The following is a 26,930-nucleotide window of genomic DNA, read 5'->3' as shown; positions in this document are numbered from 1 at the left end:
GCTGACATCTGATCACTATAGCAGCAGCTCTGGCTCTAGAACTGTAAATCTGTGAACTATGTGACCGCTCTGCCAGCATTTACAACGTAAGAAATCTGTGCTAAAGTGTTGAGCTTAAAAAGGAAAATTCCATAGCTTCTTTTTGTCTATTAAAGTTGAAGTGTATGAAAGTATATTCAGGTCAGTGTGCAATTAGTAGTACACAATTATTATATACTAGAAATACTTTATGCAAATAAGTAATAGGTATTTCAGCTGGTCACAAGGAAGTGCAAAGAATGATTATCTAGAAATAAGGGCTGAGAATTGATTATTCAAATCTGCTGATGTATTACTATCCTATAACATATTCTTCTCAAAGTGTCATGGATAAACCATTCTTTGTGCACTCTATAACCCACCTCATACAGAGCTGTGAACCCCACCTTTGGTGTGAGGCAGCTGCTGAACAAGGCCTCCGCTATTCCTGTCACCTCGCCCGTGTGGTGACATCAGCACCGCATGGCACCAAGCCCTTTTAATAGCAGCAAGTGTGTTGGCAGGTAACATGCAGCACAGGTTACCGTCGGCCAGGAACGGCAGAGGACACCAGGCCAAGCCACCAGCACTCCTGATCTCTTCTGATTGTCTTTTCCACAGCTTTGTGAGCTGAGGGAGAGGGGCTGAGGGCTATGATGAACAACAGGCTACCCACAAAGTAAAACATCTTTAAAAATATCCTAGTTACTAAGAAGAGTATATCCATAAACTTGGATTGTGAAGTGCCCTACATCTTCCTGAAAATGCTACTAAAATTCCTCTAATTTGAAAATCTGATGTTCAAGCATGAAACACTGAACAATATGAGATCAGAATGTAATTAAAAATAATATCACGTAGTATAAATAGCTTTTCACAAAAGCTTTGTAATCTTATTTCCCTAATATAATTGCATAAAAATTAACATAATGTTGCTAGATTAAAGGAGACAATTTTCTTGTGGAAACTGCTTTTTTTATGGGCTTTAATATACAGAAAACCCCAGATCTCTATATTCCAACCCTCTGTAATAAAGTCTGAGCTCTCAAAACCAGAAGACAAGTAGTTTGAATTCAAAACACTGTGTGAGACAGAAGGCTGCTACATAGCCAGATCTCTATATATAACAATTTCAACTCAAGGGCATTCTTATACTCCCATATTCTGGGAACTTTGCAATCTTTCCTGTACTTACAGTCACAACACACCAGTGAAGAAAGAGTGTTATCTACATTTTACATATGGAAAAAGAACAATCACATTATTTGCTTAAGATTGCACAGAAGTCCAGTACAGGGGGAACTGAATCTAATCTCCTATATCTCAGGCTAACACTTTAAACATTGGCTGTACCTTGCTGTTGGCAAGCCTTTGACTGATATCTATCTAGATTTCACCTTCTGCAACACTTTCTAGTGCTATATTTTTTTTATATATTTCTTTATCTGAATGTCCAATTTGTTCTGATGTTTGCCCTGCATAAGAAATGGCATTATTTTGTATAGAATCTCAAAGTTCAATACTAATTATCCGACGATTATGCCTGTGGAGGAGACAATAATCACTGAACATGTTGGAGATACTGAGAAAGAGAGGTGAGAAGCTTTGGGCTGGGTTTTTCATGACCATTCATTTCAAGTGGCTGTTGTGGAAAACCTAACCTCACACAACTGAGCCTGCAGTTTCAGAAATTCTCATAACCTGCAGCTCTCAGGCTTCAACAGGGATCTCAAGTGCTCAGCAGCACAACAGGCCCCAGCTCTAACATGCCAAAGTTGATTCCAAAACAGGAAATTAAGTTCAGGAGCTGAGAGTCTTAGTTCTGTGCAGTAACCCTTGGACAACATACACTTTTACCTTAGGGTGATGCAACAGCAATTCTCTATGTCCTTTATGCTAGTAATACACCAAGAAACTGAATTATGTCTGAAACTACAGGAGCTGAAGCTGTCATGAAGATAAGAACCCTATAGTTCAGTTAAGCTACAGATGATTTGGTGTTAACTTTCAAAGTCATGTATGTACACTACACACAGGAGAAAAAACAAGGCACTGAAATTATAAGGGATTTTACTGTTCTGGCTTCTTCCCTGTCACACTCTCCTTGAACTCACATCCAATTCCTACTCCCATTCTTGAAACACCAGACCTTGTTTGCTGTGAAATGCAGTGGTTCAGCTTTCTCCTCGGCTGCCCCTGCTCTCCAGCTATATGCTGTACCAAGCTGTGGGCAACATGCAACCTGAGCCAAAAAATGGCAAGCGAAGTGCAGCTTGGCTGAGTCTGGAGGAAGACTAATTCCTGCTTGCCATGACTTTCAGCAATGCCTTGAGACAAGAATATCCATCATCTCAGTTTTTCAATGGGCATCATGAAGCCTGCAAATACAGAACATTCAGGAAAGGGAGTAATACAGATAAGGAGCCTATTTATCCAATTTATGCTTTAATTTATGCAGATTAAAGTCTTCCTCTTTGGAGAGGAAGACACAAATGGGATGTATGATCTCCTTCCAAGATTTTTCTGAGATGTTTTCAAAACAGAGAGTGCTCTGCTCCTCCTCCACCCAATCTCTTTGAGGAATTTTTACCTCACAGGTTTTGAATTATCTGACATCCCAGCTATGCTTTCATGGTCCTCACCAGGGCCATAAAGCAAAGACAATCATCAGGCTTGAATCTCTCCGACTGCTATTTAGCATTACCTTGGCTACAAGCCAAAAAATAACGGCAAGGACAGCTTGTTGCAAGAACACCCCCACAAACCAGGCCCTCTCCCCATCTATGCAGAGCCTAAACGCTTCTCTGAGATGCCAGAACTGTTATTTTCACCTCTGAGGGACTTGTATTATGCTCTCTAAAGGGAGACAAACATTGCTAAATACCTGAAACCAAGGCTGAATGGTAAATGAAGCCTTCCACTGATAATTTATACGTGAAGAAGCCAGAATGCATCTTATCCCTTTAGACATGAAACGGTCCGCATAAAGGGCATCTTCCTTCTAAACTACTACAGAGGCACAGTGAGGGCTCTTGTTACAAAAAAGCAATGGTCAGGAACATGTGTGTGTCAAAACCAGGCAAAGCAACTAGGCAGGCTGTAAACGCGCAGAGCTAAATTTACAGCTTAGAGGCACGCGTCCTTCAGAATACGTCTTTGTAATTCTAGGAAATGTTAAGTCGCACACTGCTAGTGTTTCATCACTCACCAAATAAAGACTATTTATGCACACAAAGAATAGCGTTTTACATAAATTCTGGGAAAAGGAGGGAAGTTCAGCTTTACTAATGATGACATCGCATAATACAGGGTCTACTCCTCAGATACAGCCTAAAATAGCTAGCGGTTAATGCACCAGAGCTGAGCAGAAGGCCAAATCGAGGGCCATTGCAAATGCTTCTAACTATTCCATGGAACTGACCTTGTGTTAGAATAAGGTTCCCAGTAGAGCAGACACAGGAAGAATCATAGCCAGCTCCCTTTTTAATGGGAAAGATGAAGACTGATTCACCAACAGCTATGAAATTCCGGATTTCCTGTTCAGTGGTGAGGGAACTCTAATGGAGAAAATTACATACACAACTAAATGAAGAAAGTGTGTTCTCTTACTCTGAAGGGTAGGTCTCCCAGTCACCCAGTCACTAATCATGAAATTCATCTGTGTGTTAAGTTCCTTGGAAGTGCTTCCCTCTCCCCCTGCAGGGACAACTCCTCCCAGGTCAGCTGATCTATGAACACGATTTGGACTCAAGTGAGTCTCATCCTCAACAAACCTTAGATCTTCCTTCTAGGAGCAACTCAGCCTCCCAGCACAAAAGGCTGTGTCACTGCCTTGACTTCGACTGGGACTCGTGCATTTGTGCCACAGAATCAGGCCCAGCGGGCTGTCATCCCCTCCTGCCTGCACTGCTGGGACGCGGGGAGCCTGCAGCCGGTCAGCTGGAAGGTTAGGAACAGCTCTGGACTTCCTCCCATCAGCACATGGTAGGATCATTTGGCTCAGGCACAGGCAAGCTTCATTAGCTGTCACGTCAGCCCCTCCAAGCTTCCCATGAAGCCCTTTCAGTAGCAGCAGGCTAATGTCAGATCTCACGCATTTCAGAAACCAGGCTGGGGGGAACACCTCCAAAATGTTTGCTGCTGTGGCTCTCAAGGCCACCAAATAAGTGCAGTTTTCACTGGTTTTGATATTCCCTCCTGTTCTTACCTATTCTGTAGCTATGGACACAACTGCAATCATTATGTCAGAAAAAGCCTTGAGTTCAGTGATCTGCAAGAGACTCCCTCCTTAACTTCATCTCTTATCTCCTCTGGCCACGATCCTCCTATGTATTTAGGGTTTAATGTCCAAAGGCCTTTATATAGAACCCACCCACAGTGCAATTCCTTTCAAAAATGTCCCTAGGTGCAAAGATGCCATCAAGACCTGATAATCAAACACCTGTCAGGTAAGTTTTTTTAGAAAAAAAATGGAGATCACATGATGTCTGCCCTGTTCATTTAGGTTACAAACTTTATAAGGAAAGGGAATGTCTTTCCCTGAGTCTGCCTTTGCTTTCTAGCACAAATAAAGAGTTACTTAACATGACTGCAGTGGAATTTATTACCACTTTAATAATGACAAGTTGGAAGGTTTAAAAAGTGGAGAAAATAAAAAGGAAAAAAATCCCTAAACCCAAGAATCCTGAATTTCAAGATCAAAATTTCTAACCCTCAGATTTTTTGGTCTCAAACAGAAGGTTTCTATCAGGCTCTTAGCTTTCAGAGAACTGAACACAAATAGAGCAAAAAGAATTCATCAAAGAGCTTTAGCTCAGCTCCTCTACTGAAGACCATCCCCAGAAAAGAAAGAGAGAAAAGCCTAAGAGTAAAATGTCTCGTAGAGGCCATGGGAGGCTGACACTACCTGACACTGCCACATTCACGACCCCCATTCTCTCTACGTGCTCAGCATGCACCTTGCTTAGATAGCTCCACTGAGACAAACTAGGAAGTTAAAAAAAATGCAACAAATTCCCTTATTGTTCTTGTCACTGCAGTAACTATTTATCTTAGCACCATGTGCTAGGCAAATCATCATCTGTTCATGCTTTAATCTACCTAATCCAGGATGGAAAAACACTACCCGGCAAATCTTCATTGTTGGACTGTTATTTATAGCCATCCTTTTTATGAATAAAAGACCTGCTCATAAGTCAGCTGTCAGATTTCCCATTGTTATTACAGGTCCTGATCCTGTGTGCCCCTACTACTCACAGCAGAATGGCCATACTCCTCACCGAGGAGCTCGCAGCTCTTGGTAAGGGCAAGAAGTCCTTTTTGGCTCCTCTTTTTAATTCAGCCCTTGCTGGATGACTAGGCTTGCTCAGTGCAGCCAGCATAATGCCACTTCACTCTGCCCACCCCTTCGTGGAGGAGCACTGGGTCAAGCATCCTGCTCTTCTTCTTGCACCCAACCCAGCATGTGGGTTGTACCCCTACAGACAGAGAAGCATTTGGGGAAGGGGAAGAAAAAGTTGCACTCCCCCTTTTGTTTTCCTCAGCAGTATCAAATTCTGACCCCAAATAAAAAGATGAAATCTATAATAGACACTATAGAGCAAAAAGTAATAGTGCTACTTTTCTGTATACACCTTTGTTTGTCGAACACAAAGCCTGAATTGCCACTGAATCAGACACATGGAATTAAAGCATTCAGATAGGAAAGCAAAGGGAGCAGAAAAAATAATTTGCATCTATTATACTGTAGTACTAGAAGCAGGAAAGTTAAGACAAAATACTATTTTTAAAAAAGTACAACATCTCCCCCCCCAAACAAACAAACAAAAAGAAAAGGTGTGCTCTCAGTTAATTCACTAAGTGCAAAAGCATATATAAGTAAGGTGTTGGCGTGCCACCTAATAAACATTTCCTGTTACTGCACGCAGCAGTCCCACTTTCCAGTCTCACAAATCTACTCCAATCCTGAGCAGCTGGTTGGAGGGGTAGGGGTAGGGGGGTGAGGGAGTTGGGGTTTTGTTTGTTTCATTGGGTTTTTTTGAAACAAACCACTAACCTTAAGACACACATGGATCGAATCATGTGGGCTGTCAGGAAAAAAAGCTACCAGTAAATAAAATTGTAGCGTTTTAGTAATAGGTCACTAAACCTGCATAGGTTGCAAAGTATTAGTTACTCACTACAGGCTTAGTGCTAGAAATCCTGATTCCTTTTGTCATTCATTTTTGAGAAATGAATAAATTTAGGCAAATCAGGAGCAGGGTAAATCTGGAGAAATTACAAAGGGGAGGAGTTCACCTTCCTGGTTATGGCTTTCAGGTCTGTCCAGGACTACTTACTCTGGTATAAAACTGAGAGCAGAAATATGATCACATACTAAGAAGTCTAATCAATTCTGGTTTCAACACTGAGCCTATTTAAAATAGATAATGGAATTGCTGTTCCTTGCTCTCTTCTCCCTGCACATTGTCAAGACAGAGGCAGTAGGTAAGTCCTTGCCTGCTCTTTCTAACCCCATGTACCAAGGTTACTTTTATTTATATACATACAGTATAGACTCTCTTAATTCTTCTATATGACAAATGGAGAATGCTTTGTTTATTTCTATGCCTTTTATTATTTATGGTAAAATATCAAGTATAGACTTTTCTAATGAATGAACGAGTGGTTTGGGTTTTTTTTACCTATAGATATTCTAGTTGTCCTCCTGCTCCAAGAAAAATCAATGATGTTTGACTTGATCTTTATAGTTAATTATATATGGAAATGTAAAAGATAGATTCTTTATCTGTAAACTTCTTTAAACTTCAAATAGCTTGTTTTAGTTTCCTACTCGTATTGCTTTGCTTTTTGTGATATAAGATGAAATTTTCACGGTTGCCTACTGAGAAAGAAAGAACAATATGTCTTTGCTGCATTAGCCCAGCAGATCCATCTATTTTTGCACTCTGGGCACTATGCATGTAAGTACACTATGCACTTACAATGACTAGATTAAATAGCGATCTATAATTAGTATTGAAAAATGCAGAGGGTATTTTTATGCTTCTATTAGATCAGCGATGCTATAACATTGATTAAATCACCTTTTCTATGTAAATATCAGCACGCAGCCTCAAAATTAAAGATAAACACTGCAGTTCTTAAAAGTAATGAAGGGTCTATTGTTTGCACTAAAATAACTAGACTGCACTGAGGGAAAAGAAGAGATACAATATTATCAGAGGTATCAGAGGGAAGCACTGCACCGAGAACCTATTAAAGAGACACACTTTTAAAGTAGATCAAGATTCAGTTGCCAGGCTTAAAGTAACAGAGGTCTGAGGTGCTCAGAAAGTGCCTCAGGAGCGCAGCCTGAGCACTGGGGAAATGAGGGGGTGGGGGGGTGGGTTTCCCACATTTTATTTCTCTGCTCTTGATTAATTCTCCATATCAATGACTCAGTAGCTTGCCTTTTCCAGATTCTTACCTGACAGTTCAAATACCTTCCCTCTTCTTTAGTCCGTACTTTAGAGATATTCTCTCTCCAGAGGCTTCCCACATGTGGTACAGGTAAATAGAAACACAAAGAACCTTTGCTCTTCCAAAGTCTACAGATAGTGTTTGCTTGATATTGATTACTAACTAACGCTTTGCTAAATTTACTGCTCTTTTAAGGGAGTTACTACAGGATCTTGAAAGACTACTTAGAAAACCCTTATGGGCTTTATTAGATTAGCATTAATAATTAGTGCTTTAGTGGATGGAAATAAGATAGGGAACACATATACTGTCTTTTATTGAGGTTTTTTCCCAGCTGTGATTATCTCCATTTTCTTCCCTGAGTGTAGAGGCAAACTACATAGTCATTAATGCACAAGAAGCTTGCTCTCTCCCCTACCTTCTTTTCTAAACCTTTTCCTGAAGTAGAAACTTCACAGGATACATTATGCTATGCTAAAAGCTAAACATTCCAAGAAACTTCAGCTTTTGAGAATCAGCCTAAATTATATTTTGTTATATTTGGAAAGTATATTTTTTTTAAAAAAAATAAGCATTTCATTTTGATCTTACCACTTTTCATAAGTAGCTTGAGTGATATCCACTGATCAATTCATTTAACATACCTCCACCAGGGCTGTTTTTCTACTCTAGGCAGTGTCATAATTCACCACAGTTAAACAGTCAATATAACTGATTGCTAGCCTTTCAAATTGCTTTCAGCCTTCACTTGTCTCAATAACACCTATTTTTAGAAATTATTGCTAATAGTCCTCACAAGGCTTTATAAAGAAGCAAACTTCATTATCCCCATTCTACAAAAGGGGAACAGAGACACATTGGTGCAGCCACCTGCCCAAACATCAACCAGCACCAGGAAGAGCTTGAATCTCTGTCCAGCATCTCATCCACTAACTTACATGGAGCTCAGTTAGCATATTCCATTAATAGCTGCACTTAGGCACCTCTGATGGCTTGCTTGATTCCTTTGGGAGATCAGTAACCCTCTGGTACTTCTATTAGACAGGCAGAAGAGAGGCAAAATGTCTGCAATGTTCCAACAGGAATATTCCAGACCTCTGGGAAGAGAGGTAATCAGTCTAGTGCCGGTCAGAGAACAGTTGCAGAGGACAGTAACACACATCCATCTAGAAGCTTCATGGTGGAGTTACAGTAAGCTCCAAGTGTTACTGAAAAATAATTTTAACAGGAATGGAATGAACCTCAGCATGTTTTAACCTTTTTCTTTATCACAGACCAGGACTCAGCCATGAGAGGACATTCTTCCACAGTCCACGCTCTAGTGCTCCAAAAGATTGATGCATGATAGAACATGATTCCTCTAATTTTCTATATTTCTACTTACATACTTTTAACTTTCACACACATAAAATTTACATAACCATGCTGACATTGACGTCAGCATTAATTCTCAGTCTGATGTTTCCTCTGGGCCATTCAAATACAAAGTAAAAATGGTATCTCTATAAGCAGCATTAAAAAAGGTGCTGTAACTTTTTCCATTTCCAGTTCTAATGGTATAGATTGCATACATATTTATAATTGTATTTCAAATCCATTTTAGGGTTGGCAAAATTGGGATGCTGATGCATTTAGATGCACTCTGGGATGAAAATTTTCATTTTCAGTTGTTTAAGAAAGAAGAGTAACTGCAGCATAAGACCTGTAACACAGAAAAGGCAATAAGCCACACCTGCTTTAGGCAGTAATCCATAGGTGTTTTAGCAGGTATGGATTGCCTGAATTTCTCCCTCTCCACCCACCTAATCCAACACATGATTAAATATAGTTGACAAGCTATCACTGACATTATCTGAAAGTAATTACCTCGACAATCTCAGTGCAGACAGAGTCTTGATCTCAAGTTATGATCTTTATGCAGGATACATTGCTTAGGGCTTCCTTCTCTTTCTTCCTTGTAATCATTCAAGCAGCCAAAATAAATGTAAAGGCTTCTCTGGTTCTGCCTACCATCATCCATACATATCAGCGTATGGCATCAGTGCCAGATCCACTGTATGCAAGAAGAAACAAGAGCTCACATTTGTCAGGTTGCTGAGTGTGCACTGAGAGCAAGCGATACCCGCTGATACTGCTCTGTGCTCTCCCCTCTCCATACAGCGACATAAACTGCTTCAGCAGCAGAGAATTTTCTAGCTTTATCATCTGTGCTGAACCAGTAGCAGCATTTAGCACTTAATAGCTTTGAAACTCTGAAAATTTTTTACTAATAAACTTTCCCATTAAATGTGGATCCTGCAATTAAATTTTAGCAAATGAACCCTATAAGAGGGACTGTCATGGCGAACAGAAGATTAGCCATTGTCATATTCACTGTCATACTTGGCTTGCAATTGGAGGAGGTTTATGGCCGAGAGAAGAATGGACACAGACTGCTTGGCCAGGATATCTAAGGATGCAGATCCTGTAATCTCAGAGTACACTTATTTCCTTCCATAGTTTATGATAAAGGCACAAAGTGGTAAGGCGTTGTAACGATTTTATTCTCACTTTGACACCAAAATTCAGTAAAAGACAGAAAAGTGCTTGTGGCAGAGCAGCAGGTGACACAGTAGAGCCAGAGAGCAGCTCTTCACTTAGCTCTAACAATCTATTTCATTCTGGGGGACAGAGAACCAAGCCCACTGGGCAAAGAAACAAAATCGTGTATCATTGGAACACTCTTGAAAAGCAGCGACAAGACGGTATTAGTCATATATGGAATGAACTTTGAAATGTTTTTCACTTCCTACATTTCTATAGCCTGCCAGGTGTGGCATTCAGGTATATCTGTGTTGCATAAAAGGACAAATTTGTGTCAGACCAGGAATGTTTTGGTTCTCTTCACATTAGTCTATGTGCCAAGGTTATTCAAGAACATGTACTGTGCAGGCACATCCCTCTGCAAATCCTGACTTCCTCTTAAAGAGTTACACTTGTAAGCATTATAAGATCACCTTTGCTGTCTCCATCATATATCAACCCAACAACTGCCCCTCATCCCCATGCATGACTTCTGAACTGCTGAAGAGTGATTGCATATAGCATGCTTTAATTTTTTTAGGCATTTGTTTTATCTATGCAGTGCCTAGGGCAGCATACATCCATGTGATGTAGGCATCGAGGTTCTTGGGCAGGCAATTTTTTTACTAGGCTGATGCATCCAAGGGCATCACAGATGCAAGTTCAAAAATCATTGCTCACTAGTTTGCAGCCTGTTTCTGGTGACATGCAATGAGTGGGCAATTTTCCATGCACACAGTGGACCCAATCACATTATTAATGCTCCATTTAAGGATCAGCCTGACTAGCGTGAGTACACCACATTGTCATCAATTTGTATTAACTCACTGTTTAGCTGACTCCGTGCAGAACTGCAATGTGCTGCATCACCTAGCTCTCCTCCAGCATCCAAGTCAGGGTGCCTTTCCTGCTGCTCTTCGCTTCAGCTGTGGGGGAAGGAAAGGAATATGGTATAAGCCATACATAGGAGCCATATGCAGGTAACAAGTGACATTAATTCAGCCTAGGAATTGCTTTCCTTTCTCCTATAGCAAAAGGTATCAGCATAAGAATTGGAATATCCTTTATATATTGCAGGGAATAACCCTGCAAGTTGGGCACTGTGATACTTAAGAAAACTGGAGTTGTGGTTTCTCCTAGCACTCACATTTAGATTTTGAAGACTGGAAGCTGAAAAGCACTTTCAGAGACAGGTGCTGCTGTGAAATACCTTTCTCTTAGCTGCCTAAATAATCAGCACAGACCTTTCGGTTTTGAAGACATGCTGCAAGGTCCAGTTCTTCAGCTGGGTATCTGTCTCCATGTGAACAGGTTTTTTTCCCCTGTTTGTGGCATTGCAGGAGATGCTCTGTTATGTTGCAGGATTTATCTAATGGCCTGTTATTAGCTTTTTAGTCATGTTTGTAGCCATAGGATTAATTGCCATAAACCCAGCACAAAAGACTAAAAAATGACAGTAAAGCCACAAAGTAGTTTGTTTGAATTAAATTTAAAAAATGCTAAACCAAGGATTTCTGAATTTTATTTGATGCTGCCTCTGTTGTAAACAAAGCAAAACAAAATACCCCACACAAATCACCTTAGCCCTGGATACTCATTTTTTGTTAAAGGCCAGCTTCCTTCTTTGATACAGCAAATTTATGAGGACACATATATATGACAGAGGCTGTAACAGTGTCACAGGTCACAGCTAAAAACATTTTTCCTCACTCTCTGACACAGAGGAAGTATCTTGCAAGTGTCTATAAGGCATATCTAGGATCTTCCAATCACTTTGGATTTTTTCTTTAGTTTATATGTGTTACAAACAAAGACCTCATTGAGCATATGATTTATGTATACATGTCCAAATTATAAACACTGTGCTCAAATCAGATGTGGTTACTTGTAATGCTTCACTACTATAGGAAAACTTATTTTCAAGGCTAGCTCACCATAGTATCTTGGAATGTACATACATACAGATGTGTGCAATTATGAAAAATAAAATTTCCAGGTAAAAGTGAATAGCAAAGAGATGAATGATGGCAAACATTTGTTTTTACATGGTTAGTGATACACAAATCTAAAAGTAAACATTTGGAACTGATTTTGCCTGTCAAAGTAGTTGATCAGGACTTCCTGAGGATGTGTAATACTTAAGAATGTATAAATAGACTTACATATATCTGCTCAGTTTGTGTTCAGCAATCTCATTAATTAGAAAGACAGACTTAGATTCCACTTACTTTTAAGTTGCTTTGTCTTTTGTACTAAAGATAATAAGGTTCACAAAGCAAGTTAAAAATAGAACAAGCCCAACACTAACCAAAGCTAAAAATATACCACATGCAAAACTATTTTTTGCCTTCACCCCGCTGCAAAGCCAGCGGTTACAACAGATTTTAGGGATGGATTTGAAACTAGTGTACAATAGAGCAGTGATGAGAACTCTGACATTCAGGGCAGCCTGGGCTTTCTGAAAAGCACCAGTGCAGTGGGAGCGCTATCAGCTACGTGTCTCAGAAAACAACGAATTGTCAGCGAGGACATGGCTGAAAGAGGGTGACAAGAGATCTACAGGGACAAACAAAGGAGTCAGTCAGTGAAAGAGAGAGAAGGGATTTTAACTAAAAAGCAACAGAGGATATTCTTACTGTCTCAGTACTTCAGGCTGTCAGTGGCATAAAGGTCATTCACACTTCAAAAGATTAAATATAGTTAATAAAAATAGCTAACCGTCAACAGATAGAATTAATTCCAGCCACTTTATCCAGGACAAAACCTGTTTTAGTAACTCTTTTGTGCAGATGGGCAAATTAGAAGAGCAATTTTCAGCTAGCCTGGATACCAGTTGTCTCACGGCACTGAGTCAGAGGAGATGCGGGCTTCCAAGCAGCAACTCAGCAGGTCCAAGTAGGGCAGTAAGCAGGGAACAAGTAGGACAAAGTAGATTTAGGAATCTTTATGGAATTCAGGCAATCTGACCATGGTCCAAAGAGCTTAAGGGTCTTTTCCTAGATCACACAATAGCACACTGGCAAACTGCTAACGCCCTGGCTTCCAGCCAGAAGCACTGTCCTCCGTCTGGCTGCGTAAGTGAACAGGAGAGTGAGTTCTCAACCGAAGGAATTTTTTGCCTCAAGTTTCCAAGTTAGGCTTGATAGCTAAAACAATTGAAAACATTTACAATAAAATGAAAACAATACGTAATTGTATTGTTTTCCAGCTATTCTGGTGCCAAGAAACAGCTTTGGTCAGGAAACCAGTTGTAAATTTGACAAGGAAGAAACAGAGATAAGTGGGACTGCTCACTTGCCAAGAGAGACTCCCTAAACCGAACTGTCGTGAACTTTGTGAAGGAAGAGGAGGCCTTCAGCCTGGTTCAGGCTACTCTAAATTCAAACCCAGTAAAGTCAAGGTGACACTATAATATGGTGCATCGCCACTTAAATCAAGAATCCATAATACAACGTAAGAGCCAGATATAGTTGATGATACAGCAATTGTAAATCCAGGTGTATATGTGTACTGAATGCATATGTATACTGAATTATATTGCTTCCAGTTGTGACAGGAATGCAGGTGTCTCTCTTTAATGCCAACTAGGCGAGGAGCTTTTGGGAATCCTGGCTGGCATCTAACACCATCCTGAGTGAGGTGTGAATGCTCACGGCTCAACTCACTTGTACCAGCAAGGTAGGGGAGTAGCTATGCAGCCCTCCAGGGCAGCTCATATCACACCAATGGTTTCAGCACATCAGCTACAAAAACAAATAAAAACCCCAGAACACCAAAAAACCCACTTTCTGCTGCATTTTTCTGGGCAATAAAACAAATTACAGGAAAGAGAATGGAGGAGCTGAGGTTTGTTTGAAAGAGCAGTCAGGTGAGAGAACTGCAGGATGGGATCAGATATGTACTAAGTCCCTGTAAGAAAGGGGCTTCACAGAAAGAGAGACAAAAGGCTTTGAAGCGGAATTGGCAGAAAGGTGAAGGACACGTTGTCAAAAGATGGGACAAAGAATGGATGAAGCAAGAACAGGAATTGGAGATTATGAAAGAACTATTTGAACACTGTAAACACCAGGAAGGGAAAAGGATTGTTTAGGGTGGTTCAGTGATATTTCTAGGAGTGATGGGATGCAGATAAGCAAGTGGAAAATGTAAGCTATTAAACGGGAAACATTTCCTGACAGTGAAGGCTAATAGACTGTGGAAAAGTATCCTAAGGGAAGTGACAGGATCTGCTCAGACAATTAAAACTAGACTAGACAACATACCTTAGGGTACAATCATGCTAAAACCACAGACAACTGACTGGATGTGACAAGTATCTTTCTTTCTTGCTTCAGAAATAAAGCCATAAAGCCCAGGGGGAAAAAAGGACCATTGTAAATGCAAGGTTCCTATATGTAGGGAGGAATCACACCCGACCCAAATAAAATCCAAATGCAATTTTTCCTCGTAAGTGACACAGAGTACAGCAGTTTGGTTCCTCCTGAGCAGTATCTACACAAAAGATCCTGTTCTCTAATGTTACATTACCACCAACTAAAAAAAAATAATATCTAATTCACAATAAACATTAATTCATTGTTTGCTCAGGCATTCTGCAATGTTTAATTACCTCATTGTTTAAGGTTTAACAGCTTTAAGGACCTTTTTTCTTACAAACTTCTGAATTTATATCCTGTTCTACTTCACTGATACCATCCAACTTCCTAAACCACAACTGTGATAAGACCTTGATAAGAAAACACTAGTTCTTTGTTAGCTTGTAGACATTAGGAATTTTGCAGAAAACTTGCAAAAATTAAATGCTGATTATTTGGTGTACGTTGCATTCCACAGAAGAAGGGAAGAATACTCATGAGTGCTGGATGTAAGGCAGCAGTAGCCACCTGAGGGCTGGATTTTTTTTATATTTTTTTAAACTTTTTCTCCCTGTCATCTTGACATGCAGGCTGGAAGATTTTTAGTGTGCTCATGTGTCAATCACTAAGACGTGACTGAAACGCACAAGCTTATTTGAGACAACCTGCTGAACACTTATCAGTTAGTGAAAAATCAGTGGTGGCGTTGGAGAAAGATTGGACTCAAACTCAGAAATGAAAGGCTCCATAATCCATTTCTCTCCTCTGGTCTGGATACACTATGTATCAGGACCACTGACAATATGATTTGGTGGTATTTACCTTCCCTCAGTGTTTCCTGTGGTTGTCTTTGATTTTCGTCAAGGTCAAGGTCTAAAAGCTCCACAACCCAACCTTGTACCCAATAAACTTACTGCACTTACTTGTAATTGTGAATCATATTGACTGTAAAATTTGATTTGCATTACAGTAATGCTTTGATATCTAAGTCATGATCACACTCCCATTGTGCAAGGCACTATACAAACCCAGAACAGTAGACCGTTCCAAGAATTTACGGTAAACAGACTGGAATACTTCACCCAACCTTGATTTCTCACCTGACAAGTTCCCTCTTTGATTTAACTCACATCCCAAAGAGTCTGAGATCAAATCTTTGCAGATAACTGTCCTCTCATGCTGCATAGGTGCTACTGTCTTTAAATATTTGTGTCCAGGTTGTTCCTGCAGTGCAACATGGTTTCTCCTGAAGGTTTATGCACATATACCTTCCAAGGAAAGACTGTGCCCAATCACGGGGTGCTGGCGCTACAATTGCTACAGCATATACTGACCTCTGGGCTAAAGCAGTTGCCAAAAATATGTCTGCAGTCACTCATTTGTGCAAACACTAATACATACAAAACATAACCAAGCATTGTGAAGATTAGCTTACCTGGTATTTGCTAGGCATTTATTGATTAAAATATTAAGGCACTTGGTGACATTCTGGGCTTGGGACTTCTGGTTTGGCTGTTTCCCAGGGGAGATGAGAAATCGCTCAGCGCTGCTGGAGATCTGGCTGCTGTCTTGTGTACACAGGCCTGGAAAAAAACCGCAACAATCAGTTTTAAAAATGGCAGGTCCTAACGCTGTTTTGAGTATGTTTGGAAGTGTGTTAAAAAACCCAAACTTTGTCAAAACCAATTTTTTGATAATTGCAAAATATTTATGGAACAACAAGTAGAAATCACTACCGTTCTTCCAATACAAATGCATTATACAAACACAAAGCAATGTTGGTCACTTTTCTTCTCAATATTACTAGACTACTAAACTAGAAAGTGAGTCAACTTTCTATTTGTTTGAACAATATTTGAACAATATAAACAATTATTTATAGTGTTCAGCATAAGCATAAATTTAATTTCTGTGAGAGACAAACTGAAACAGCATAATTTTTTTCAAGATTATATTAATTGCCACAAGCTCATTCAAGCCTCCCTCTGTTGTTACAGCTAGCCACAATTTTTATCAGGGTTCTATTTCTAACGTAGTACTTAATAGATGGACGGTATTGCTATGCTACTGATATGAAAATAAAGGTGTTAAAAGCAGTTATGAGCCTTCCAACAGATGTGTTATAAAAGATCACAAATTATGGTAATTGGTACTCTAATGACAGCACTCTTCCCTAATAATAAATGGCTAATCAATTTTAGTGATTAAAATGTCTACAATTTACTAATCATAGGCAAACAGAAACCATACTATTAATCTTGATTATAAGAGGTTTTGAATTGTTATTGATTAAAGTAGCCAAGAGAATTATTCCTGTTAAAGTCCATTTAAACTTTAAAACTGTCATAAACAGCCATTGAAGCATGCTGTGATAAACAAAATATTTCTTACTTCCCTGACTAGGTCAACACATACTTCAGTTAAATCAGCTGTCTTCCTCTGAATTTCATATTTCTTCTGACAATGAAAAAGTAAGATTAAGACATTCTATGGAAAAAATTTGCAACCATCTGTGTGGGATCACAGCTGCATTTGAATGAAGATTCCTCATGTCTTTTGAGAAATGGGATCCCTCATTTCTTACAATTCCTTATTGCACCAAGTAATCTTTAAAATAGTTCCTGGAACGGAGTGAGATAAGTCATCTTGCATAAGTGAATTTACAAGTGTATGAAAGGATGGCAAGTACAGAACTGATAAAAGGAGATTTATTTTAACACTACATATACTCAGATGTGGAACTTTTGCCTCAAGAAGTTGCTGAAGCCAAGGTTTCAAAATTGATTTAGAACTGCAACCCATCCAGAGTTCTAGTATTTCCTGCTAGCACAGTTTTGAGGGAATATTAACAGGTGTAAACTGATTCTTTTAAGACCAGGAGGAGATCTAGAGAGAGGACAGAACTGCCCACTGCAGGATTTTTATGCTTCTCAATAATTTGATATTAAAGCCCAGATAGACTTGCTGGATGGTGTGCTCCATACTGCTAAGAAATCTTTAGCAACTCAAGATGTCTTCACAGCTGAAGCACTCACCTCTTACCAGTCATTGTTGTTTATATATTTAAGAAATGAAACATCTTGTTCTAATAAAACTGGGCAGACAAAACCAAGAAGTTGCCAAAAGTCTGTGTGCCCAGTCATCACTCTTGGAGAATCACAAGTTGCGAATGGTTCACTTCTGCTTTTTGGGGGACAATTTGTGCAGCTTTTCATTCATCTAATTTAGAATATCTGATGTTTTTGGTGTGGTGTTTCTTTTTTTTTAGTTGGAGGCCATTGGTGCTATCAGTCACAGAAGTGTGAACAGCCACAGTGTGAAGGTACTGCTAAACTATTTTTCCTATCACAGTAGCATTTGAATTCTATTTTGCAAAGGGCCTCATGATAGAAACAATGCAAAAATCCACACAACTCAGCATTTAATGCTGCATGATCATGTTATACATAAATGTAAGGGCTAAACATGATGCCTAAAGAAGGGTATTTTGAAGACACCACTGCTTGTGCTAACTATTCATTTTGTTTCAATCAGGGATAATCCTTCAAATATAAAAGTAACTTCAATGTGTCTGGGGTTAATCACCCCAGCAATATGGGTACAGACAGCTATTTAAATTCTTCAGGACAGTTATGAAAAATCCTATGTTCTACCTAAACTGCACCTTTTGTTTTAGCAGCAGCATCCACCTAGTCTGCTTGCTGCCTTGTTCATCCCTGTGTCCTGCCCAGCCCCCCATGGTACTGACTGTGCTGGGAACCGCATTTTGCTGCCAGCACCAGCACTACCCACCACTTTTTGGTTGGGTTTTTTTTTGTTGTTGTCGTTTTTGTTATAGTTTCCAAGTTTCTCTAGTTTCTACAGCTCAGGCAACCTCAGTGGTAGTTCACTTTCTATTTTACAACCATTTACATGTGCATGTTTTCCTCTAAAGCTTAGCAGAACATGCTTGACACATTAATATTTTTAAAACTACAAAAAATGATACGCTCAAAAAGTTCTTGTATTAAATTCCAACATCCAAAGACCTTTCCTTCAAAGATGTCACCAATTTTCCAAGCAAAAATATATTGACTCTTGGGTGGCTTGGCTTTAGCAAGAATTTGCAGTATACAGAAAAACATTTTTTTTTTCATCCTTAAATAGATCCTCGACAATGGCATCTAATAGACAGCACCTGCAAAGGAAACAAACAGTCACCTATCAATATTGTCACCAGAAATGTAATTTATGACAAGAACCTTAAGCCACTGAATTTTGAAGGATACAATGTGAAGGGGTCTTCAAAATGGAACATAGGAAATAACGGACATACAGGCAAGTACTGCCAAATATATTGTTATGGGATTTGTTTGTGCCTTCACTTGGAACCAACCATTCACTTCTTCTGTGCCCTGGGCAAGGTGTTAGATTTCACTACTGCTGCTTAAAAGCAAGGAAGAAAAGATAGCACCCCAATATTTCAGAAGTGAAACTTTCAGGCCACCTTCTGAACCAAGGTTTTCTGGGAACTCTGGGGGAATTACCTAGTTTTTTGATTTGGGACATGATCCTTGATTGTCTTCGCAGAAATTGGTTCTGTGCATGTGTAGAAACAGAACTTGAGCTGTCTAGGGAACCTCTACATCAAACAACTTCTAGGACTGGGAGGCAGACAGGTATAGGGGTTTAGGACAACGGTCTGGGCAGAAGTATACAATTTCTGCTGAATGCACCTATACCCTTCATTTCTGGGTATATTATTGCCCTTTTTGACCCTTGCTTCTGCACAAAGGAGAATTCTACTGGAGAACAAGCTCTGGGAAACCCATTCAAATCAGTGGCTTGCAGTGTGTGTATTTTACTAGTTCTTTAAATAATGAGCTGCAATCTCAGATTTCAACCTGTTTTCTCTGCATGTGGAAGTCATCTCATGTGAGCTTGTTGATCAGCTATTTACTGATTCAGTAAACAGTGAATCAGTCAACAGCAATTCAGTAAACATTGAATAGTAGTTTAGAACTGTTTCACTTCCTCCACTTTTTTTTTCACTGAAAGCAATACTAATGATGATGCTTCAACAGTATTATGCAAAACTACTTTAAGGTTAAAAAAGAATCTGTTGTCCTTTTTTTTAAATTATCTATAGATGTTGCTAAAATTCTAGATGGATTATTTTAACTGCCAAATCCCTAAAGAGGAAAGTTGCAAGTGGTAAATATTTTCCTAACTTAAAATGAAAAGGTAGGAAGGTAGACATCTGGGTAGATTTTCACAGTCAGAGTTTCTAGTTTAAAACATCAGTATTTTGAAAGACTGTAAGAAAAAGCCATGTTTTAACTTTTCACTAGTGTATGGGTTAATGACCGTCCCGTTACAGAATGATATTCTGGAATCTCCATATTACAGTTGCTACGCATAGAAATATCTTTGACACAAAAATTAATATTCATAAGGATTGGTCAGAACTCTCATCTTTCTCAGCCATGCAAAAGGATTAAGTTTTTAATCTGGGCTTTCAAAATTTCTTCCTTCTGAGGGCAACCAATTCCTGTGCTACAGTGAGTACAATTCACTAAAATGGTTATTGCTTAAATTACAGCTGCAATTAGAAGCTCTACGTGAGATTAGACTATCATTATGTTTGACGATGTGCAGATAGCAAAGGTCAGTGTCTCAAAAGTCCTACAATCTAAATAAAGCAAGCCAACAAAGATAACGTTACTCATCCATTTACAGATAAAAAAGCAAAGTAACTAAATGACTCACACAAGCTTCTAGTTCATTTGAAATTCAGAACAGAAATGAAATCTCTGGGGCTTCAATCCAGGTGAAAACAATCCTATGGAAAGAAAAGTACTGTGCTTAATGTAGAGGTCTTAGTAAGTAAATTTTAAAAATATATCCCAAATGCTTCAAGCACAGGAAGTGAGGGTGATTTATAGAAAAATATCTCCTAAGAAAATTTTGTTTTGTTGTTAACAACAGATCAAGCATCACATTAAAAAGATATAATGACTTAGATGCTTAGGCTTAAGTTGCAAAGCTACTTTAAATTAGAACAGAGTATCTTTAAATCCTGCCTAACACAAATGTTACAGCATGGATGATAGGAGTCAAAAACAATGCTTAAAACCTGAATAACCTGTGATCTCTGATAGAGTGGGTTCTCCTAGACAAAAGATGAAGGAATACAGGGGTTTCTGAAAGGTATAAGTAGCTCTGACTCCTGGGGTTATAATGGCAGCGAACAAATCCCTACAAATCCCCTCAGTGCAATCAAGGAAAGACAGGCTGTTACCCTGTGTTCTTCCAAACACAATTAACTGATGATGCTCCAAAGGATTTATCAACGGATGCCACAAAATCTGTAAAACCCTTACCCCAGGACAACCCAAAGTAGGGCTCTGTCCTTTTCCTCCATTTTACAAAGGAAAACAAGCATCATTGAATTGATTTTATTTATTATTATTTATTCAACTGAAGTACTGGGTAGCTCCGCCCTCCAGGAAGCGAGGCTCTACACAAGTCATTCCACTTCGCAGAGCAAATCTTTAGCATAAATTTGAATCTCAGGAACATGCATCTCTCTACTGTCACATACTATCATGTCTGATCTGATATTTATTTTGTTGTAAACAATGTATTTGTCTTTCCCAGTTAAAGTAACATTAAGCACATTCCCTAAAATTGGAGGCGGAGGTCTGGGAAGCAAATACAAGGCAATAGAATTTCATTTGCACTGGGGAGTCCCAGGTGGGCAGCAGCAATACCTTCCCGGGTCAGAGCACAGCATTGATGGAGAGAAACAAGCCATGGAGGTAGGTGAGACTGTGGATTACAGCTTTTCCTCAAGAACTCTGGCCTTTAAAGATACTGTTGCACAAAAACTATTGGCTAATTCTCCTATGTAACCCCAACAGTGGAAATAAAGAATGGAGGACACATTGCTCGCTAACCAGAACACGCAGGAAAACACGCTAGTGTTGCATGGCAGAGGCACAGAACAGACAATAAATCTGGAGTTAGATAGCCTTTTGGGAGGAGAAACATTTCAAAGCCTGTACAGTCCAATTATACTCTCACACTGCTTATTCAGATTATATATTCATTTCTGGAACTGCAACTGTGAACTGACCTATGCAACCAAAACCAATATATTCTCTTCAAGGCAAGAGAAGTTGCCAGCACTGATACACATGGATTGGTGGAAGGAACCCACCCCCCCCTTTCAGACCATGATGTAAAAATCTGCCTCTTCTGCTGCACAGGCTGAAAACTGAGGGCTGCAGCAGTCCAGAGAGCACGTCCCTTTCTGAGGAGATGTCTGAAATGATACCGCTGCTGATAAATGATGTTTCAAATTATAATACACTTACTGATTGGCTCCTGCCTTGGGTCAAGGACCCCGAGCTGCTTGTCCCCAGCCTGCGAGCAGCAAAGCAGTTCTGGCCCCACTGCAGCACAGGTGCAGAGAAGTAGCCAGGCTGCACTCACAACAACAAACTGCAGAGGAAAATGAATCATATATATATATGTATATAATATATAATTAAATAATAAAATGAAAAATAATTGGCCTTGACTCTTGTGTTACAGCTTCATGTTGTCCACATAAGAGAAGATGTTTCAGATATAACAGAAGCAAAGAAAAATGCAGATGGTGTGGCTGTGTTAGCATTCTTTATAAAGGTAGGTAGCCAAATTTCTAATTGCCCATCGCCAATTTACCAGCAATTTGGCCGAGTGATCGATTGTTAGAGTAGTCCAAGACCTAAGCCTCCCCATCTTCTGCAGACATTCAATGCCAGCACTTCGCTCCTTTACCCATTTCTATACAGGTACTATATTACCTGTTGTTATCTTTTAGCCTTGTGGTTCTTTTCTGTTTTATTCATAATTAATTTAAACCAACCAGTTGTTGAGAAATGCATCATTTGGAATAAAAATATTTCCATTTCAGGTAGAAGAAGAAAATAAAAACTATGCAACTCTAATAAATGAGCTAGAGAATATAAAATACAAAGGTAAGACACTTGCATCGGTCAAAGTGCAACACGTATTTACTTCAAGCACATATACTACCAGGTAGTTCATGGTCCAATCCTGTTCTAATTATGGTATTGTGACTTGAAAGTCAAAGCCAAAAGATAAAAGTTAGTTTGCCAAGCAGTCAGAGCATCACAGGAGGGAGAAAATCTAGTCCTCTGTATTCGCAGAGAAGAACAGCCCCCCTAAACCAGAATGAGTATTCCTGCTTCTGTAGGAGGAAGTGAATGAGAAGAAACCCATGCAGCGTTAACACAAGAGGAGTGCGCAGCTTGTCCTCAGTGGGATCCTGCAGCTGGCAGTCAGGATCTCACAAGCAGCGCGGTGTGGCTGCCCCAGTCAGTGTGGGAAGCGTGCGTGGGGATGAGCTTTCCAGAGCCACGAGCAGCAGCCGCATTTGAAGACAAATGTGACCACCACCTGCAGCCATGCTTGTTACAAGCGGTGTTTCCCCCTGGTTTGTCTAGGACAAACAGCACAGATGGAACCTTTGCCACTGAGCTCTCTTCTCCCACCTGAGGAAGACCTTGGAAGGTACTACCGGTACGAGGGCTCCCTCACCACTCCTGACTGCCATGAGGGTGTCATCTGGACAGTATTTGAGAAGCCAGTTGAACTCAGTATTTCTCAGGTAAGTCGCAAGGGGATAGCCTGGAGAATTAAACACAAACTCATTAGCTGCTTGCTTTGCTCCTATGACACACACACACACTTGCTTGACATTAGCCCAAGCATAGTCCCTAGTGCCGTTTTTTTGGCCCCATTAAATCACCTCTCAGAAAACAGCAGGAAAGGGGAAGGAAGGGGAAATGACAATGTGGAAAGAAAGCCAAAAAAACCCACAGGTAAACACTCAGCTCAGTGCTTCAGCAGCAGCACTTCCACTGCTATCATCTGCTCACTCCCCAGTTTCACTGCTTTTCTCCTATTGCCTTAAGTATCAGGATACCAGAACAGAACACTTTGAAATCCAGACTTTAAGTCTATAAGCATCAGCTTTAAGGCATGCATTTTTGTCCTATAGAGAGGAATGGGAGACTGAATCATCACTGCCTTGAAAATACAGATTGTTCAGCTAACAGAGTACATGATGAAAAAATTCAGATGTTCTGGAGTGGACTCTCAGCAATACCGCCAGCCAGCACAGCCTGGCTGAGAGCCAGCATCTGTATTTTTCTTCCTTCCCTGCAGTGCACTCATCATCACTTCAGTCACAGGGCAATGCTCAGCCACGCACAAGTCAGGAAAGCGCAGCGTGCGAGAGTGAGCATCTGCTTGCACTGGGCCAGCATCACGCGGCAAGCAGTTAGAAATTGGAAGCAAAGAGAGAAAGCCTAGCTCTTTTTCTTCGAGTCACTGTGACGTAATGGGCAAGGACAGGACTGTGTGCGTCAAGAGGACTGGTGTAACCAGGTCCTTGAGCTGGACAAAGCATTTGGCTCACACAGAAAGGAAGTCCTCATGACTTCGAAGGCTAAAAGAAGTCATCTGTTGATGACCTCTGGCAATAGCCTCCATCATATCATTTCCTGCAAGGTTTAATGCATCCATACAGTTCAAAAACAGAGCAAGGCACTGCAGATTTTTAATATAATGATTTCCAGTGTTCTATGGAAAAAGGATTTAACCATCTATTTTTTTTCCTCAATGTTTGCAGATTTCTCAGTTTTCAACAGTCCACTTTGATGGGAAGAACTCAACTTACATGGCTGAAAATTTCCGGCCTGTTCAGCTTCTGAACGAACGAAAGGTGTACTGGTCCAGTGCCAGCGTCCTCGTGCCTACTGCTAAGGTTTTAGTGTTGGTCCTGATGCTTACGTACATCCTGAGTTCTCTTTGCCAATGAACGCTTTGCACCTCATTCAGGGTTCTGGGCTTTTTGGAGGTGGTTGTTTTTATTGCTGTTGTTGGTTCTTTGTATCAAGTAATCTCTCTAACTACCAACTCATGAATCATATCTCAATACAGAATTTAACCTTGCCCTCCTCCAGACACTAACCGAGGACTTCTGTTGCTGCTCTTATATAAAATGAAACCCATTGCACTAAATCACAAGAATTTAAAGGAACTGTAAGATAAAGCTTTGAAGATTCAGATTTTAAAAAGCCCAAAACACTTAAAACATCGGGATGGATTATTTGCAAGCCTGTAGTTTGAACACAACACTGGAAGGACACTTTACAAGCAATACAGGCGATCTTCAAGAGGAATCTGTTCTTAAGTGCCTATGAAGGGTTTTGTTTGGAGTATGTTTACATTCAACACTGCATATCAGGAAGACAGTAACATGTGGAGTAATTCTTATAATCCCTATCTTGTCCTACATGAAGGTACAATACAGAGCAAAGAAAAAATGCTCACACACAGTTCAGCAACATCTGGGTCATCCATAGTGAAGGACATGTGACAAATTTAATCTGTACTAATGCAATTTCCCCCCTTCTTCCTTCAGAACATCTAAAGTTAATTTTTAGATAAGGATACTGGATTCTTTTCACCTAATCTACTGATTCTGGATTTCAGGTGTCTCTATTAAGCCTATTTATTCAGCCTAGTACAGCATCCTTCTCTAGCATTCTCTGCCAATATGATGTGCTAGAAAGAAAAAGAGAAGGTCAGCCACAGGTACCAGTTGCACATCTGTGGAAATTCTCTCTCTTTGGAGGGTTGCATTTGAAGCATAAGACTTAAATGATCCTTTTCAGTTTTTGTTTGCCTAATAAAATGGGATAGCTCAAAGAACAGCTCTTTCCAGAATCATGATTTCTGTTTCTAAATGTCAGTTTGAACGCCCTCCCCCCCTTTTTTTTCTTTTCATGAAAACATGCCTGCAATATTTGCATATGGTTAAGATTCATAGCTTTTTTCCAAGAAGATTGTGATTTGAACTGATTTCTTCAGATCTTATTCAATTACTTACAGAAAACCTCAATATATTGGAAAATAGTGTTTCCTTGATTTATTCCAGTTCTCTCTCTGAAGACAGACACAAGTTTTGTTTGGCTAATGCCATATAACATGTTAGATCTCCTTTTAAAATTTTAGATTTTGGCCACACCAAAATAGGATGTCATAGTATCTGACTTGTGGTTTTCTCTTTAGGCCAATGTTTGCAGAGATGACTTTATACTACAGCTATACGGCCATTTCCAGGAAAACCATAGCAGTGAGACTAACCACAGCTCATCAACAGAGAAAAAGCAGGGGGAAAAATATTTTCATATTTAACAATCAATAACATAAGCTTAAAAAATTACACATGGAAAAGCGAATTCACCTTTTTAAGTTTAGAGAAATGATTAAGACTTTGACTGTATTTTTAGCTAACAAAAAACTTTTGAGAAGCAAACAAAAACAAAGGATTAAAGTTGAACAGAGACCCATATTTTTGCTGCCTTGAGTTTTTTTCTTTTGTCCTTGCTAAAGGGGAATCCACACAACACTCATTCAGAAAAGGAATGTGACATTTCCCCCTACTTCTTCACAAGGTTTAGAGCTGGGTTTGCATTTGAGGGGGTGGGCAGGGGGAGGGATTTGCAGTATGTTGGGACATTTCTGATGTCAGCAGGCTTCTGGAGCTTTTGCTTCACATGAGTCACCCGGGTATTATTTGCACATAGCAAAATTGTTTGAGTTTGGCACCTTGCTCAGCAGAACTGGTGCAGACACCCAGCCCATCAGGTAGAGGACAGGCAGATTTCGCACAATGAAGGAAAGGGTACCATGGATTTACCCAGTGCAACTTCACCTCTGTACAAACACGCAGCTAGTTCGTTAACCAGAATAAACAGTTGCATACCTACGCATCTGTTGAACATCTCTGTGTTAGCAATTTCCATTACATCCCTCAACATCCCACAAGCAGAGAATGCTTCAAAAAATTAAGAGGAAAGAATCTTTGTTTTCATGCCGTGGTACAAAATGTAATAAATGGAAGTATTCTGAAAGACTCACATTTTATTGCTCTTTCAAGAGTTACAAGCAACGTGGTAAACAGCACAATCACGTACAAAAGTCCTGTAAGACGGGGAGCTCCTGTTTTAAAGACCAGTAATGTGAATACTTCTCAGGGTGCCTCCACTGAGGACAATGCCTTTTGCACTAAAAAAGCCCTCTGTGTCTGTTGGGATAACAACCCACCACCTTTCTCCATTTAGATTATTTACTAAATTAATGAAATTATTTTCATTTCATAGGACACTCTCTTAAGAGTGATTGGAAGAAACTGTGGATGATCCATGTCAACTATCATTTATTGCTAGTGATCAATGATAAATTACAGAGGCAACTTTTCACTAGGCTGTGCCTCAGTTTATCATGTAGATAGAGAGAAACATTTACAGCAGTTAGATATGATGTGGGGGAATCTTATTTGCGGTGAAATACATTAAAACATAACTAAGAGGAAGGGAAAAAAAATCTCCTGAAAAGATGGTTAGTCCTCTGTAAGCACTCTTCTGCACAAACCCCAGCATGAATCAAATCCGAACAGACAAGTATGACCAT

At 39.8% G+C, this 26,930-nt stretch overlaps 1 protein-coding gene across 1 annotated transcript; it reads left to right on the top strand.

Moving 5' to 3' along the window:
- The first annotated feature begins 5,920 nt into the window (after nucleotides 1–5,920).
- Nucleotides 5,921–25,899, top strand: CA4 (carbonic anhydrase 4). The gene is made up of 8 exons (XM_055798139.1): nucleotides 5,921–6,504; nucleotides 17,665–17,718; nucleotides 18,543–18,713; nucleotides 21,036–21,196; nucleotides 21,975–22,071; nucleotides 22,343–22,402; nucleotides 22,892–23,055; nucleotides 24,082–25,899. Exons 1-8 carry the CDS (start codon nucleotides 6,447–6,449, stop codon nucleotides 24,268–24,270), a joined length of 954 nt encoding a protein of 317 aa, XP_055654114.1. The 5' UTR covers nucleotides 5,921–6,446; the 3' UTR covers nucleotides 24,271–25,899.
- The last annotated feature ends 1,031 nt before the right edge of the window (nucleotides 25,900–26,930 follow it).

Source organism: Falco peregrinus, chromosome 2 (assembly GCF_023634155.1).
Source record: "Falco peregrinus isolate bFalPer1 chromosome 2, bFalPer1.pri, whole genome shotgun sequence".
Lineage (NCBI taxonomy): Eukaryota > Metazoa > Chordata > Aves > Falconiformes > Falconidae > Falco > Falco peregrinus.
This window is presented reverse-complemented; position numbering and strand designations above follow the sequence as displayed.

Excerpts from the sequence above, each read along its gene's own strand:
- CA4 (XM_055798139.1), top strand. The coding sequence starts at position 6,447 with ATGGAATTGCTGTTCCTTGCTCTCTTCTCCCTGCACATTGTCAAGACA. Across the intron at positions 17,719-18,542 it reads TGAACAGCCACAGTGTGAAG|ATCCTCGACAATGGCATCTA; the intron begins GTACTGCTAAAC and ends ATCCTTAAATAG. Across the intron at positions 18,714-21,035 it reads AGGAAATAACGGACATACAG|TTAAAGTAACATTAAGCACA; the intron begins GCAAGTACTGCC and ends TGTCTTTCCCAG.